The sequence below is a fragment of the Heteronotia binoei genome, chromosome 2, assembly GCF_032191835.1.
Source record: "Heteronotia binoei isolate CCM8104 ecotype False Entrance Well chromosome 2, APGP_CSIRO_Hbin_v1, whole genome shotgun sequence".
Taxonomy (NCBI): Eukaryota; Metazoa; Chordata; class Lepidosauria; order Squamata; family Gekkonidae; genus Heteronotia; species Heteronotia binoei.
This window is the reverse complement of record NC_083224.1, coordinates 39,203,640-39,218,282: the sequence shown is the minus strand read 5'-3', so window position 1 is coordinate 39,218,282 and position 14,643 is coordinate 39,203,640. Positions and strand designations below refer to the sequence as shown.

At 41.6% G+C, this 14,643-nt stretch overlaps 1 protein-coding gene across 1 annotated transcript in view; it reads right to left on the bottom strand.

Moving 5' to 3' along the window:
• Positions 1-490: 490 nt before the first annotated feature.
• Positions 491-14,643, bottom strand: part of PTGIS (prostaglandin I2 synthase) — a 45,970-nt gene continuing 31,817 nt past the window's right edge. The window contains exons 8-10 of the mRNA XM_060232973.1: positions 11,930-12,111; positions 7,571-7,722; positions 491-657 (exon numbers count right to left, since the gene is read on the bottom strand). Of these exons, the coding sequence (XP_060088956.1) occupies positions 510-657; positions 7,571-7,722; positions 11,930-12,111 (482 nt within the window). The 3' untranslated portion in view covers positions 491-509. The remainder of the gene's footprint in view (positions 658-7,570; positions 7,723-11,929; positions 12,112-14,643) is intronic.

The following is a 14,643-nucleotide window of genomic DNA, read 5'->3' as shown; positions in this document are numbered from 1 at the left end:
AATGTCTGTGTGTAGAGACTAAACCAGGGCGCTTTTTTTGTGTGTACTCATTGGAATTGAGTACTGTCACCTTTTGGGGGGGAACTCTCCCAAGTTCTGATCCTCATGCATCATCCTACTTATCTAGAGAAAGAGAGAGCAGACCCTCTGGAACAGCCTACTGGGCTGGAATTGGTGGAAATCAGTTTCAACCATATATAAATGAGTACTGGCACCTTAATTTTTTTTTAATGCTTTGGGCTAAACCAACTACACCCCCACCACCACCACTGCAGATGTCCAAAAAGATTAGCTTGCAGTACAAGGATGAAAATCATCCAGTCAACTTTTGCACATGAATGGTTTACAGCTGGCTCCCAAATCGATTTAAAACTTCCTCCCTGCACCTGTACCATTTAGACCTTCCCTTAGCTACCCATACATATAACATTTCAGCTGAAACCAAGGAGCATCTGTTTTCTTGCAAAATACGAAGAAATGTCAAAAAAATGAGAGAAGTCGGCATCCATTCACTGATCTTTCTGTCTGTATCGAATAATGACATCATTTTCTGGCTGTAGCATTCCAAAACCGTAACGTTCCTTGTCAAAATCCGGAATCTTTGTGTCAGGATCTTTCAGCTTCAAATCAAAATGACTTAAGAGAAGGAAAACACACCTGAAATGATAAAGTAATCAGGCCAGTGTCAAATATATTAGTGCTGTATAGTTTTTGTTCCTTATATAAAGCAAGTAGCTTTTCATCATTCAATAGGCAGAAAGACACAAAGAACTAGAGTCTGTGAATGAGACTGTAGACCTAGAATGCTGATTGGTGCCATGGCCCTGATCCGGCTACGATGTGCAGCTGAATCCTGTGCATGTTTATTCATGATTAAGTCTGTTTATGCTATGGGATTTGCTATCATGTAATTATGTATAGACCTGCAGGCTAAATTCAGTTGAAAACATTTTATTGCAACTAGCATCTATTTAATATATATCGGACTGCAGCCTTGATCTGCTGTTTACCTTTACACTGAAATTCTCCACACTGATTGGCAGTATGATGCAGAAGACTCTCCCAGCATGTGGTTGCTTATCAGATGAAATGGGCTCGTTATTATCAGGTAAATATTCACCCAGTGCAAATGACCATACACCAGGTAACATTGTAATCCCATCTGGCATGCATTCACTTGGTAAGAGGGTTACCTGTATTGTCCTGAGAAGAATGATCAGTGAGAAGGATTTCAGCATCTGTGTGACCAGGATACCATGGATGCTGCATACAACTATGCATTAAAAATAAAGAGGTGGCAGGTTCTACCCCACTGGCCCAAAGCAAAAGTCAAGAAGAAAAAAACCACATCACACCTTTAATTTGGACCAACCAGTATCCTAAACAATAGTCTGTAAACCTTTGAGTTCTACAGAACTCTTCATCAGTCTGGATGTTGAAAAAATGAGGGAAGAAGTGGAAAAGGTTCCCTATTTTATGATCTTGGGCCTTTCCATATTCTCATTTTCCTCACTTGTGAATTCCTGTTGATCGGGGGGGGGGGGGGGGGTTCTGTTCTGCTTGTGTTGCTTCCTCTGGAGGTCAATTCAATATTACATCGATTTATGTCCAGCATAAAATCTGCAGTTTAAATCTGCAGGAAGGAAAGGAAAGGTCCCCTATGAAAGCACCAACTCTGGGATAACATTGCTTTCACAACGTTTTCATGGCAGACTTTTTACGGGGTGGTTTGCCTTCCCCAGTCATCTACACTTTCCCCCCAGCAAGCTGGGTACTCATTTTACCGACCTCGGAAGGATGGAAGGCTGAGTCAACCTCGAGCCAGCTACCTGAAAAACCCAGCTTCCACTGGGGATCGAACTCAGGTCGTGAGCAGAGCTTAGGACTGCAGTACGACGCAGGGATTCAGGGGTTAGCTTTACAGTGGCTTTCCTCTTTCCTTGAGGGTCGGGGACAAAGGGTGGCAATTGGAGGAGAGCTATCCCAGAGACACTCACTTAATTGTGGGGTGCCGCAGGGAGCAGTTCTCTCTCCAATGTTATTTAACATCTTTATGCGCCCCCTTGCCCAGATTGCCTGAAGATATGGGCTGGGTTGTCATCAGTACGCTGATGACACCCAGCTCTATCTACTGATGGGTGATCGGACTGACAAAGCCCTGTAAAATCTGAACCAGGCTTTGCAAGCTGTGGCAGACTGGATTAAGCTGAGTGGGCTGAAACTGAATCCAGCGAAGACAAAGGTCCTTTGCCTGGGTCGTGGCGGTTTAGGGAACGGGGTCTCCTTCACAGCTTTTGACAGGGCACAACTGGTAGCAGTGCGCAGAGTTAAGAGCTTGGGAGTTCTACTGGAGCCTTCCTTGACAATGGAGGCCCAGATAGCAGCTACTGCCAAGTCCACCTTTTTTCATCTTAGATGGGCGAGGCAGTTAGCCCCCTTCCTGGAGCGCGGTGACCTGGCAACAGTGATCCATGCTACGGTCACCTCAAAGTTAGACTACTGTAATGCCCCCTGTACCGAACCCAGAAACTGCAGCTGGTGCAAAATGCAGCAGCTAGGCTGCTATTGGGACTGCCTCGGTGGGAACATGTGCAGTCTGGGCTGTGGGAGTTGCACTGGCTGCCAATTGTTTGCCAGGTTCGTTACAAGGTGCTGGTTATTACCTTTAAAGCCCTATATGGTCGAGGGCCTGTCTATCTTAGGGACCGCCTCTCTCCATATGTTCCCCAGAGAGCACTGCGATCAAGCGCAAAAAATCTTTTAGAAATCCCTGGGCCAAAAGAAACCAAATTAAAAACTACCAGAGAACAGGCGTTCTCTACAAAGGCCCCCCAATGGTGGAATCAACTGCTGGAGGAGGTGCGGGCCCTACGGGATCTTAACCAGTTCTGTAGGGCCTGCAAAACCGCCCTCTTCCAATTAGCTTTTTAAGACGGAACTCCTGATAATATCAATAACACCAAGCCATCTTGCACATATTTTGCTTGCACATATTTTGCTTGTACTATAATGTTATACTGTTTTATTGGTTTTACTGTTTAAATTATTAATTATTGTATTCTGTTTTATTTGTATCATGGTTTTACCATGTCTTGTTAGCCGCCCTGAGCCTGCCTAGGCGGGGAGGGTGGGGTATAAATAAAAGTTTATTATTATTATTATTATTATTATTATTATTATTATTATTATTATTATTATTATTATTATTATTATTATTATTATTATTATTATTATTATTACTGCAGTTTTAACACTCTGCGCCCCAGGGAGCTATGCAAAATCTGCAGGGAGCTATGCCAAACATAAACCAATGTAAACATAAAATTGACCACTAGAGGGAGCAAAACATGTAGAACAGAAAAAAACCCCAAACCAACAGAAACTAACAAGTAAGGAAACTCTAAGCAAGATGGGATGCACAGATGCTTTAAAAGGCTGACAGCAGAGAATGAACATGGTAGTAAGTGTATTAACAATGCTTTAGGTGGTAGGCACATCCAGCAAGATGAACAGTTCAGGAGAACTTGAAAGCTTGCCCTCTGTTTTGTGTCATATCAGTCGGTCTGAATATAATGGGTTATGTATATTTGATTTCTAGCCATTAAAAAGAGGCTCGCAGTGCTATTAACTTATTAATTTATTAACTTGCTTTGTAGCATGTGTAGAATGTAGCATATCAACAAAGCCAGTCCTGAGAAATGCAACAGCTACTGGCTGTTGGCACTCTGTTATTCCTGGCTGCCACCTCCTACTCTTCTTATTCCCTCTGTTGGGAAATGAGGCATCCTGTAGCAAATTGCTATAGACAGACCACTTTCATCTCATGCTATCAGCTGTGATATGCTTTCATTCCCTGCCACTGCAACGAGGAGGCAAAGTACGAACAGGTAAGCAGACAATGAAATGGGGAAAAAACCCACAGGCAGTGGCGGACTAGCTAGGGTGTCGGTTTGCCTGATGGCAAGTGGGCCCCCTTAAACATTAGACAATATGTTTAAAATGTTAATGACCTTTTAGTAGCTTGAAATATAACCAAAGTCCCAATATTATGTAATGCAGCCTCCAAGTAGGGCCTGGGGATCTCCCTCGTTTCCAACTGATCCTTAGCTCCCCTGGAGAAAACCCAATTTGTATTTACATTTAGTATTTACTGTGGAGCGAATACTCCTGACTCAATCCAGCATATATTGCTTGATTGTTCTTTTTACCATAACCTCCGCAAAGATTTTTTTGGCAAGCTTTCTTTTCCCCCAGATTTGTCTATTCTACCACCCTGTTATTATTTATTGAGTGATACTGAGGGGGTGGTTAGTGAGGCTGTGGCAAAATTTCTGGCTGACATCCTTAAATTTAATTCTGACCATGTTTGAATGCATCTGTAAGCTCGGTTTCATTTTGATTTTATCTCCAATGTTTAAGTTTTTATATTCTGTGTATTTTTACCTGAATCTATTATGCCATTAAAGGTTTGGTATGGTATGGTAGTATTTACTGTATACTGCCAGTAATATGTACAATATATGTACACTGTAATTACTATATATATATATATATATACACACACATTTATTTTGCAAAGGTTTTAATTGTACCTTTTTTCCACTTTTGTATTTTTTGAAAATTTTATTTATTTCTTATACAAATTAAATGATAGCCTTATAGTTGTGGGTGGGCCCCCTATGTCTCCTGGCAACCAGTATTTTTAGACCCAGAACACCACTACCCACAGATGTAGACGTTCCCTGTATTTCTGCAGCTACCTCAAATGTATATGTTATCACAATGGTAGACACTATTTAGTAATGGTCATCTATACGGGCATGATACCTAGTTCAAGCCTGTATCTCACAGCAGAGCTTCTATATGTTAACTGAATTATACATAAATTAACTTATGTCTATAATAATGACATATGTCCATAGTTATGACAATCTAAACACTGAGTCCATCCATCCATCCATCCATCCATCCATCATTGGCAGTCTTCAAAATGCGCTGGATGATTATTTGTCAGAGATGCTTTAGGCTGACCCTGCATGGAGCAGGGGGTTGGGCTAGATGGTCCGTATGGCCCCTTCCAACTATGATTCTATCCAGGTTAAAATACTGAGAGTCTTTAAAGACTAAGAAAATTTGTGGTAGGCTGTGAGCTTTTGTGATCTATATCCAGGCTAAGAATTTGTTTCCTAGATCAAGCCAAGGTCTGCCTGACCCAGCATCTTGCTTCCTAGAATGGCTGCAAAAGATCACAAGGAAGGGATGAGGAGGATCTTCAACAAGGAATATTAGACTGATGCTATCATGGCTAACAGCTTCTGAAAGACCCAAACCCATGATTTTGCTCAGCGGTAGAGCATCTCAGCTGTAGAGCATCTCATGGCTCAGTGGCAGAGTATCTGCTTTGTATGCAGAAGGTCCTAGATTCAATCCCCGTCTACTTTGACCTAAGACCCTGGCGAACAGTGGCCATTCAGAGCAGACACAAAGCTAACCTTGACAGCCAAATGGCTGTGAGGAGAATGTGAGCATAATGAGTTCAACAGCTGAAGATATGTTTCAGCAGCCAAAACTGAAATATAATGGGAATAGAATGCACATGCTCTGAGTTCATCAGAGGAAAAAAACCCAGTAAAATAAATAATGGATGTCTGATGGTAGAGAAGCCTGTAGGAAAGCATTTAATTCAAGTTGCATCTTTGGGATTCATTACAGGGACAGACCTGCAAAACATGTCACCCAAGGACCACCAGTTGCCAACCTCCAGGTGGTGCCTGGATATCTTCCAGAATCAGTTCCCCTGGGAAAAAATGGCTGCTTTTTGGAGGGAGGGGGTACATCTATGGCATTATAATCTTACACAAGCAGCACACAAGGGATGCATTCAGTTGCAATGAAGCTGAGACAAAGAACAGAGCACACATCTGCTCACTTCCCTCTTCCTCCTTCAAAGCATGATCAAACAAGGAAGTTCTGAATCCAGCTCCTAGCTGTTTAAACTGAATGCCAACACTTTGGCAAATTGTACTTTGTTTACACTCCTAAATATAGAGCTGATCTCGGTTTCGAATCCTGGAGCAAAGGAGCTTCCATTTGATGAGGCCCTTGCATTCAGACACGATGGCGATTGCGAGCTTCATTGGTGCAGGAATGGAGAAACATTCAAGTATGTTTATGTTCCATCTCCATTTGTCATGATTTCAGTTTGATAAACCTCTAGAGACAGATCCTAAGACTCCCCTTTACCAAAATGAAGCAGTTTAGGGTTGCCAGTCTCCAGGTGGACGTTTTGAATCTGACAAAGTGTAACCCCTAATGGAAGAATGTTGATCTCTGAGGCTCCAACTGCAACTGTTTATGCAACAATTGTAAAAGCTGGGGAGTGTCTAAATATAAATCTGAAGGAAATACTGGGTATTCCAATACTGAAGTCAAGGCTTTACCTAGTGTACTGCGGCCTGAAGAAGGCGAATGAAATGGATAGTTACCTAGGCAATTCACCGCTGCTGCTGTTGCTGTAACATCAACTCTCTATTGTAATTTTGCCAATGTTGTTAAAATCTGGCATCTAGTGTGTAGTGTTTTTTGTTAATAATATTGATAATAAATTGTTTGTTTCAAAATATAAAGTAGCAAGCCAAGACTTGTATCACTGTTATACAGTTTTTTCCTTTTGTTAAAGTCTCCAGGTGGCAGCAGGGGATCTCCCAGAATAACAACTGGTCTCCAGGTTACAGAGATTAATTCCCCTTGGTCAAAGGGCTGCTTTGGAAGGTGGAGTCTTTGACATTATATTCTACTGAAGTCCCTCCCCCCTCAAGCCTCAACCTCCTTAGGCTCCACCCCCAAAATCTCCAGGAATTTCCTGACCCAGAGCTGGCAACCCTAGTCCAGGAGCACTTAATCGGATTCACAGATTGTCAACTGCATGCATCTGGTAGAGCCAGCTACCACACAGGAAAGCTCACATTGGAATAAATGGTGTTTAGTCTTTATGGTGCCACTGAATTCCTGATTGAACTTGCTACAACACACTAACACAGCTACCCTTCTGGGATCCTTTTCACCAAGTCTTCCTCCAATGGAGACAGCTTAGGGAATAAACCTTTCTCCATTGGGGAAAAAGTCTGTGCTAAAGACAGTGGAAGGGAATCCTAGGATCTGGCTGCTAGTGTTTGCTGCCAGTCTGAGACTGAGAAAAGAAAGGGAGAATTGTTGTGCTTTTGGCAGGCCACAGTGTCTGGCTGGTACACTTTGTGCAGCTTGGCGGGGGCATAACTTGTGCAGACCTGATCTACGGGACCAGACAGGCAGTTTGTAAAATATATAAATATGGATTTTTTTAAAAAAGAAAAAAAAGTAGATAGAGACGTCAACCATTTCAACAATGGATTAAATCCATATTCACACAGAGAAAATGGAACTGGGAAAACATTTATTTATTTATTTATTTCCTTTCCCCTTTTTTGTTTATGAAAGAGATCTGATTTCTACGATAACCCCCGGCTAGATTCTTTGGATATATACTGGAGCAGAGAGACAGGCATTTTGTCAATGGCCAATAGCCACTTACTGTTTGATGCTATTGACTGCATAGAACTTTCCAATACAGACGTTTAGTCCTGCTCCCCAGGGCATGTTGTAATACTTGAGCTTTTCCCCTTCTTTATAGAAGTTTGTTTTTTCTGTGCCATCTGAATTGAGAAATCTGTCATATTTGAATTTCTGTAGAAAAAAAAATACACAGTGAGACTACCATTCCGTCAATGTGAAGTTTTAATTTATGCAAGACACAAGTTAGAAAGAATGGCTGTGATTACTATGAGCCAGCATGGGTTTCTCAAGAACAATTCATGTCAGACTAACCTTATCTCTCTTTTTGAGAAAGTTACTACCTTGCTGGATCAGAGGATTCTATGATGTGAGAGCCAATGTGGTGCAGTGGTTAGAGGGCTGAACTAAGATTCGTGAGACCCCAGATTTGAATCCACACTCTGGCATAAAAGCTTGCTGATTGACCTTGAGCCATCCACACACTCTCATCCTAATTTTCCGCACAAAGATACTGTAGCTTGGACATATGAACACATGAAGCTGCCTTGTACTGAATCAGGCCAATGGTCCATCAAGGTCAGTATTGTCTACTCAGACTGGCAGCAGCTCTCCAGGATCTCAAGAAAAGGTCTTTCACATCATCTGCTGTTCAGTCCTTTTAACTGGGGATGCTGTGAATTGAAGCTGGGACCTTCTGCATGCCAAACAGAGTTTCTGCCACTGAGCCACAGCCCCTCCTCTACTTCAGGGAGCTAAATTTGAGTCCAGAAATGCTAGAGACCATATATTCATATGCAACAACACCAACACAATTTTCAGGGTATAAACTTTCAAGAGTCAAAGTTCTTTTCATCAGATGCTAGCAGACTCCAATCCAGCTCATCTACTACAGATCAACACAGCTACTCTCTGAAACTAGCTTATTTTTTGTTTCCCTCCGCACATTAGGGCTTTGCAAGAAAGCAAATGTTTTATAATTAACATTTTGTGCCCCAGGGAGAAAAAAAGGGAAAACAGGAATTTACTAGTGTCCTGGGACACAAGTGGGCATCGGGCAATCTTACAATTACGTAATTCAGACTTGCATGACTCAGATGGCAGTATCTTTTCTGCCATGACGGGCCTCAGGAGGCTTTGAAGATGAGGAAGCAAACCCACTTTGCTTCTCTGTTTACAAAGAGAAAACTGATAGGGAAGAAGAGTTGAAACTCAGAAGAGTGGAAGTCATAAGAGATATGTTTAAAAAAATGGGTTGTCACAGTAATGGGCAACAAGGAATTCCACTCGTCCTAATAAATCAGTGCTGGTTCTCATTCACTATTGTTTGCCCAATTCCATTTTTAGGTCTTCAATACATATCCAGAAGATTGTTTTTGTTTTGCTTCTAGAAGAGCTTGAAAGAGAGTTAGGTATAACTATATTCCTCGGTGTGGTTTGCACATCACTGATTTGTCTTGCATGTGCAACCAAGCTATTTCAGATCTAACTTCACAGGCAGGTTGCTAATGGTTTTGTAAATTTAGTGATCAGGGTGCAGAGTAAAGAAAAGCAGTCTTTTGTCATTCAGATATAGACTATAATGGGGGTGTATGCATGTTCTAACCTGGATAGCTCAGGCTAGCCTGGTCTCATTAGATCTTGGAAGCTAAGCAGGGTCAGCCTTGGTTAGTATTTGGATAATAATAATAATATGATAAATTTTATTTTTGTATCCCGCCCTCCCCTGCCAAAGGCAGGCTTAGGGCGGCTCACAAGACATGGTACAACCATGATTTCAATAAAATACAATCAATACAATAAAACAGATTAAAATACAATTAAATTACATTTATAAATTAAGTTAAAATTAGATAAAACAGCCGTTATGTGTTAGTAATTAAGGTGCTAGAATTCATAGACATGTATTAGATGGCTAGAAGTCAATTTAGCCGGGTTCCATCTTAAAAGCGAGCTGAAAGAGGGTGGTTTTGCAAGCCCTGCAAAACTGATTCAGGTCCCGCAGGGCTCACATCTCCTCTGGGAGTTGATTCCACCATCGAGGGGGGGGGGCATTGTTGAGAAGGCTTGCTCCCTCGTTGTTTTCAATCTAGCCTCTCTTGGTCCAGGGATTTTTAAAAGGTTTTGGGAACTGGATCTCAGTGCTCTCTGGGGAACATATGGGGAGAGGCAGTCCCTAAGGTAGGCAGGTCCTCGGCCATATAGGGCTTTAAAGGTAATAACCAGCAATGGGAGACCACTAAAGAAGCCCTGAGTTCCAATGTAGAGGCAGGCAATGGGAAACCACTTCTAAACATCCCTTGCCTTGAAAATCCCATGGTGTCGCTGTAAGTAAGCTGTGACTTGATGGCAAATATATATATTTGCAGTCTTTCAAATGCACATACAAAACTATTGTGCTTTTGCATTTCTGGAAGTAAAAAGTATAGTAGCAAAGATAATGGTAATTCCATGGAACAAAGAGGCACCTTTAAGACCAACAATGTGAGCATTCATGTGCATGCACGTTTCCTCAAACAGAATGGAATGGAAACAGAAATAACAATCTTACATATAGAAGGTGGGCAATAAATTAGCATACAGAATAATGAAGATGTTTTTAAACAGAATAAATGAGTAACAAGCTTAGTTATATAGCTATTTCCTGTTAGGGTTCAACTGGGGAAACAACATCACAAGGACATAAATATGCCAGAATTGGAGTTTGATTTGTCCATTGTTGGTCTTAAAGGTGCCATTGGACTCTAACTTGTTCTATTGCTTCAGACCAACACTGTTACCCACCTGGTAGCTCCATGGAGTGGAGGAAGAGGACAGAGAATTTCTTATCTCAAAATACTAGATTCTCAGAGGGAATAGATTCAGGATGGAAGAAAAACAGGCCTCGGATTCAGTAGGAGCTCACAAGAGTGCATCTCCTGAACCTTTCTGAGGGTTCCCCCTCCTCCGTCCCATTGAATAGTAGGTGCAGCTGCCTAACAATCCCTGGATGAGCTCCACCACCTATTTTTCAACAAAATGACCCCTGAAGAAAAGGAAGTACTTCTTCAACTCAACCAATAATGAAACTGTGGGATTCACTTCCAATGGATACAGTGATGGCCACAAGCAGCCATCAAGGTCAGGGCATTCATTCAGCCCAGCAGGAATTCATTTGCATATTAGGCCACACACCCCGACATCACCATTGTTTTGCACGGGGCTTTTTTGTAGGAGAAACCCCAGCAGGAACTCATTTGCATATTAGGCCACACCCCCTAGCGCTAAGCCAGCTGGAACAGTATTCCTGTGTGTTCCTGCTCAAAAAAACCCCTGGCCACAAGCCTTTGAAAGGGGATTAGACAGATTCAGTTCCCATTAATGGCTGCCAGCCATGGTGAATAAAGGGAACTTCCACTTCAAGAAGCAGCCAATCCTGTGCAAAGAGCAACAGCCAGAAAAGGCTTTGGCATCTATGCTCTGTTTGTTGGACCTCCAGGGCAGCTGCTGTGGGAAACAGGATGCTGGACTAGATGCACCACTGCTTTGGTCCGGCAGGGCTCTTACCGTCCTGGTAAATTAAACTGGCTTTGACATAGTTTGGGAACTTTTTATAGGGTAGACCAGTCAAGTGGATTCAGTATATCCAAGATCCACAAGCCTTATGGAATTACATTCTCTCTTTTACTGATCCCCAGCAGTCAAAATAGAAAACTGGGCAGTGTATATATGTGAGATCAGATTGGGTGATATTACTCAAAATCTGGACTGCAGAAAAAGTTATCTCCCATTGTACGTTCTGTGCCTGCTGCACTTATGCCAGTACCTGGGTTGCTTTTAATCATCATCTTTCTAATGAATGCACTCATAATTTATTAGGTGTAAAACTGCATATCTTTTCATAATTTATTTTGGTTCTACAAGTCTTGGGATGGGCTAAACAAAGCACTCTTTGTAGCACCCAAGGGTTCTTCAGTTACCACTAGAAACTCTTGCCTTTCCCCGTCTCTGCTCTTGGGTTCTGAGATTTCAGTCACTTACAAATCTATCTTCCATAGGAAGAGATTTCATGCATAGGAACTGGAAACTTCTAAAAAAGCAGTTCTTTTGAAGCTAGATTCCACAGCTAGTTCCAAACTGTATGCAAACAGCATGTTTGAAGAATGAAGAATCTCGGCATGGGCATAATCCTGCCCTGAATGGAACTTCTCTTTTTAGGTTTAGTTCTGTCTTACTATTACTGTGGTTCAATTTGCCAGGATGTGGTAATGAAGCAGCTTCAAGGTTGCCGCACATTGCATTGCAGCATTCTCGCTTCCATGGGTTTAAATGAACCACACTGTGAAAGGATTCTTCAGCGGAGACTGTCACGAAGACCATGATTAAGAATGGCACAAGTTACCTCTGGTTCCTCATAGATTTCAGAGTCCATCTGTGGGCTTATGAAAGGAAAGAGGCAAAGTCTATCTCCCTTTCTCAGGTTGTACTCTCTGCCGCTTGCCAATCTCAGAGGCATGTCTTGAAGGACTTCCCGGCTGATAAAAGGAGCTGCTGTCAAACGCAGCGTTTCATTCAATGCACTGTCTGTACAAACAAGAGAACCAAAGAAGAGAATGATTGCGACCAATAGAGACGCAGGAGAAAAAAGGTGTGGGCGGCTGTCTTTACACGGAGGAGTGAAACACTACAAATTGCTTAAAAAACACCACCACATCATGGCTCAGAAAATCCTTCAGAAAGCTCCAGGTCTTTAACTTTCCCTCAAAAAGTAGGTAATTGGCAAAATAAAAGCAATATGAAATCCGGCAATCTCTTTTCTGTTGTGGCCTTATTCTCATTTTTATTTTTATTTATTTAAATTTTTAAAGCTACCCTTTCAACCAACTTAAGGTCCCCAAGGTGGCAAACAATAAAAAGATTAAAACAGGATTAAAACACATATACAAACACATAAAAAGAATTAAAACAAAACACACAGGCACGTGAACAGGACAAAAGGTCAGTGAGAATCAGTGAGGGAATGCTAGACAAAACAGAACAGTCTTTAACCACTGGGGGAAGACAATGATAGAATGCCAGAAACAGATATCCCTAGAGAAGGAATTCCATAATTTTGCTGCAACTACAAAGAAGGCCTTTTCTTAGGTTGCCATAGGGTTACCAGACATGGCCTGGTAACCAGCAGGAGACTGGGGGGGGGGGGGGGTAGTTGGCGAACGAAGGTGTGGTGTCACTTCTAGGAAAAACCAGGAAATGACACCAGTCCTCTCTAGGAATTGTTGGAAACTCTATAATTTTACTAACAGCAATTATTTTTTACACACACACCTCATGTAGCAATGGGAGCTGGGGATGGAAGATCCCCCCCTTAAGACAGGTGGAACTCCTAGTTACCACCTATTTAGCCTCAGGTGGCAGGGGAACCTGAAGCAGGGCCTTCAAAGATGACTGCAGTATAATAGTAGGTGGTATAGTGGTAGGTGGTCCTTAAGTGACAGATTTGCAGCAGGAACATTAGTGTTACAACAGTGGGAGTCCTGCACCAAGTGTGCAAAGGGTAACTGAGAGTCATGTACCCATGTGTGACTTCGCACACACCAGTGTTTAAAGATGCACATCCATTGCTCATAATGTGTTTGCACATGTATGTGTGTGTAAATTGCTGTCAAGTTGCAGTCAATTTATGGCAACCTGTAGGGTTTTCAAGGCAAGAGACAAACATAAGTGAGTTGCCATTGCCTGCCTCTGGCATAGCAACCCTAGATTGCCTTGGAGGACTCCCATTCAGATACTAACTAGGATCAGCTCTACTTAGCTTCCAAGATTTAATGAGATCAAGCTGGGCCATTAAGGTCAGGGCATTAATTCATTAATTCATTAATTCATTTATTCATTCATTCATGTTTGCATTCCACCTTCTCCAAAGTGAGCTCAGGGTGGATCACAACAGCAGAAATAAAATTAATTATGATAAATTACATCAATTTAAAATCATTAAAACAGTAAAATCACAAGGTAGCAGCAATTTCAGGATGACCTATTAGGACCACATAAATAGAATGAATAAGTGCTTTAATTGATTGAGAATTTACTGCAGCTGTTTATTGCAGTACCAGACGCTATGCTGATATAGGCACAAACAGTATCACATTTAGTATGGAATGGTCATCACTTCATTCATTATAAGGAAGTGGAAACAGTAAGAGAGATTTATACTAGCTGTGTAGACAGCAACAGTTGTATGGTGGATGGATTTTTGGCCTCAGGCAAGGAAACATGAAGTCAGATTTCCACACTGACTGTTTAGTGGTATCCTAAACAGATTTGCATCCTTCTAATCAGGGGTCATTTTGTAGAAAAATAGGTGGTGGAGCTCATTCAGGGATTGTTATGCAGCTGCACCTGCTATTCAATGGACAAGGTAGGGAGGAGGAGGGGGAACCGTCGGAAAGGTTCAGGAGCTGTGCTCCTGTGAGCTTCTGCTGAATTCAAGCTTGCTTCCAATCCAGGTGGGTAGCCGTGTTGGTATGAAGCAAGAGAACGAAGTGTGAGTCCAGTGACACCTTTAAGACCAACAAAGCTGGAACAGCAGAATAGTTAAACTTAATATAAAACAGAAATGGCAGCCATCCATTTTATTAAGCAGATTACCATCTAAAGACCAATAGCACTTGAAATGTTTTTAATATTTTTATGTTTTTATGTCTTAATTGTATTTTTATATCTCATGTCTATACATGAATATGTAAGCCGCCCTGAGCCTGCTTTTGGTGGGGAGGGCAGGATATAAATAGAAATGAATGGATTATTCTGGGTGTACATTTTTGTGTGCATGCACACCTCTTATACTCAGAATAAAAATGTGTTGGTCTTAAATTATTATTACTGTTTATTGTATGGCAGTTACTCGCAGGAAACAAATAATAATAATAATAATAATAATAATAATAATAATGAAGAAGAAGAAGAAGAAGAAGAAGAAGAAGAAGAAGAAGAAGAAGAAGAAGAAGAAGAAGAAGAAGAAGTCTTAAGGTCCCACTGGATTCAAACTTTGTTCCAATCTTTCTAATCCCCATAGACTTCAACAAATTTAGAAGGGTGTTTAGTGGCGCAGAG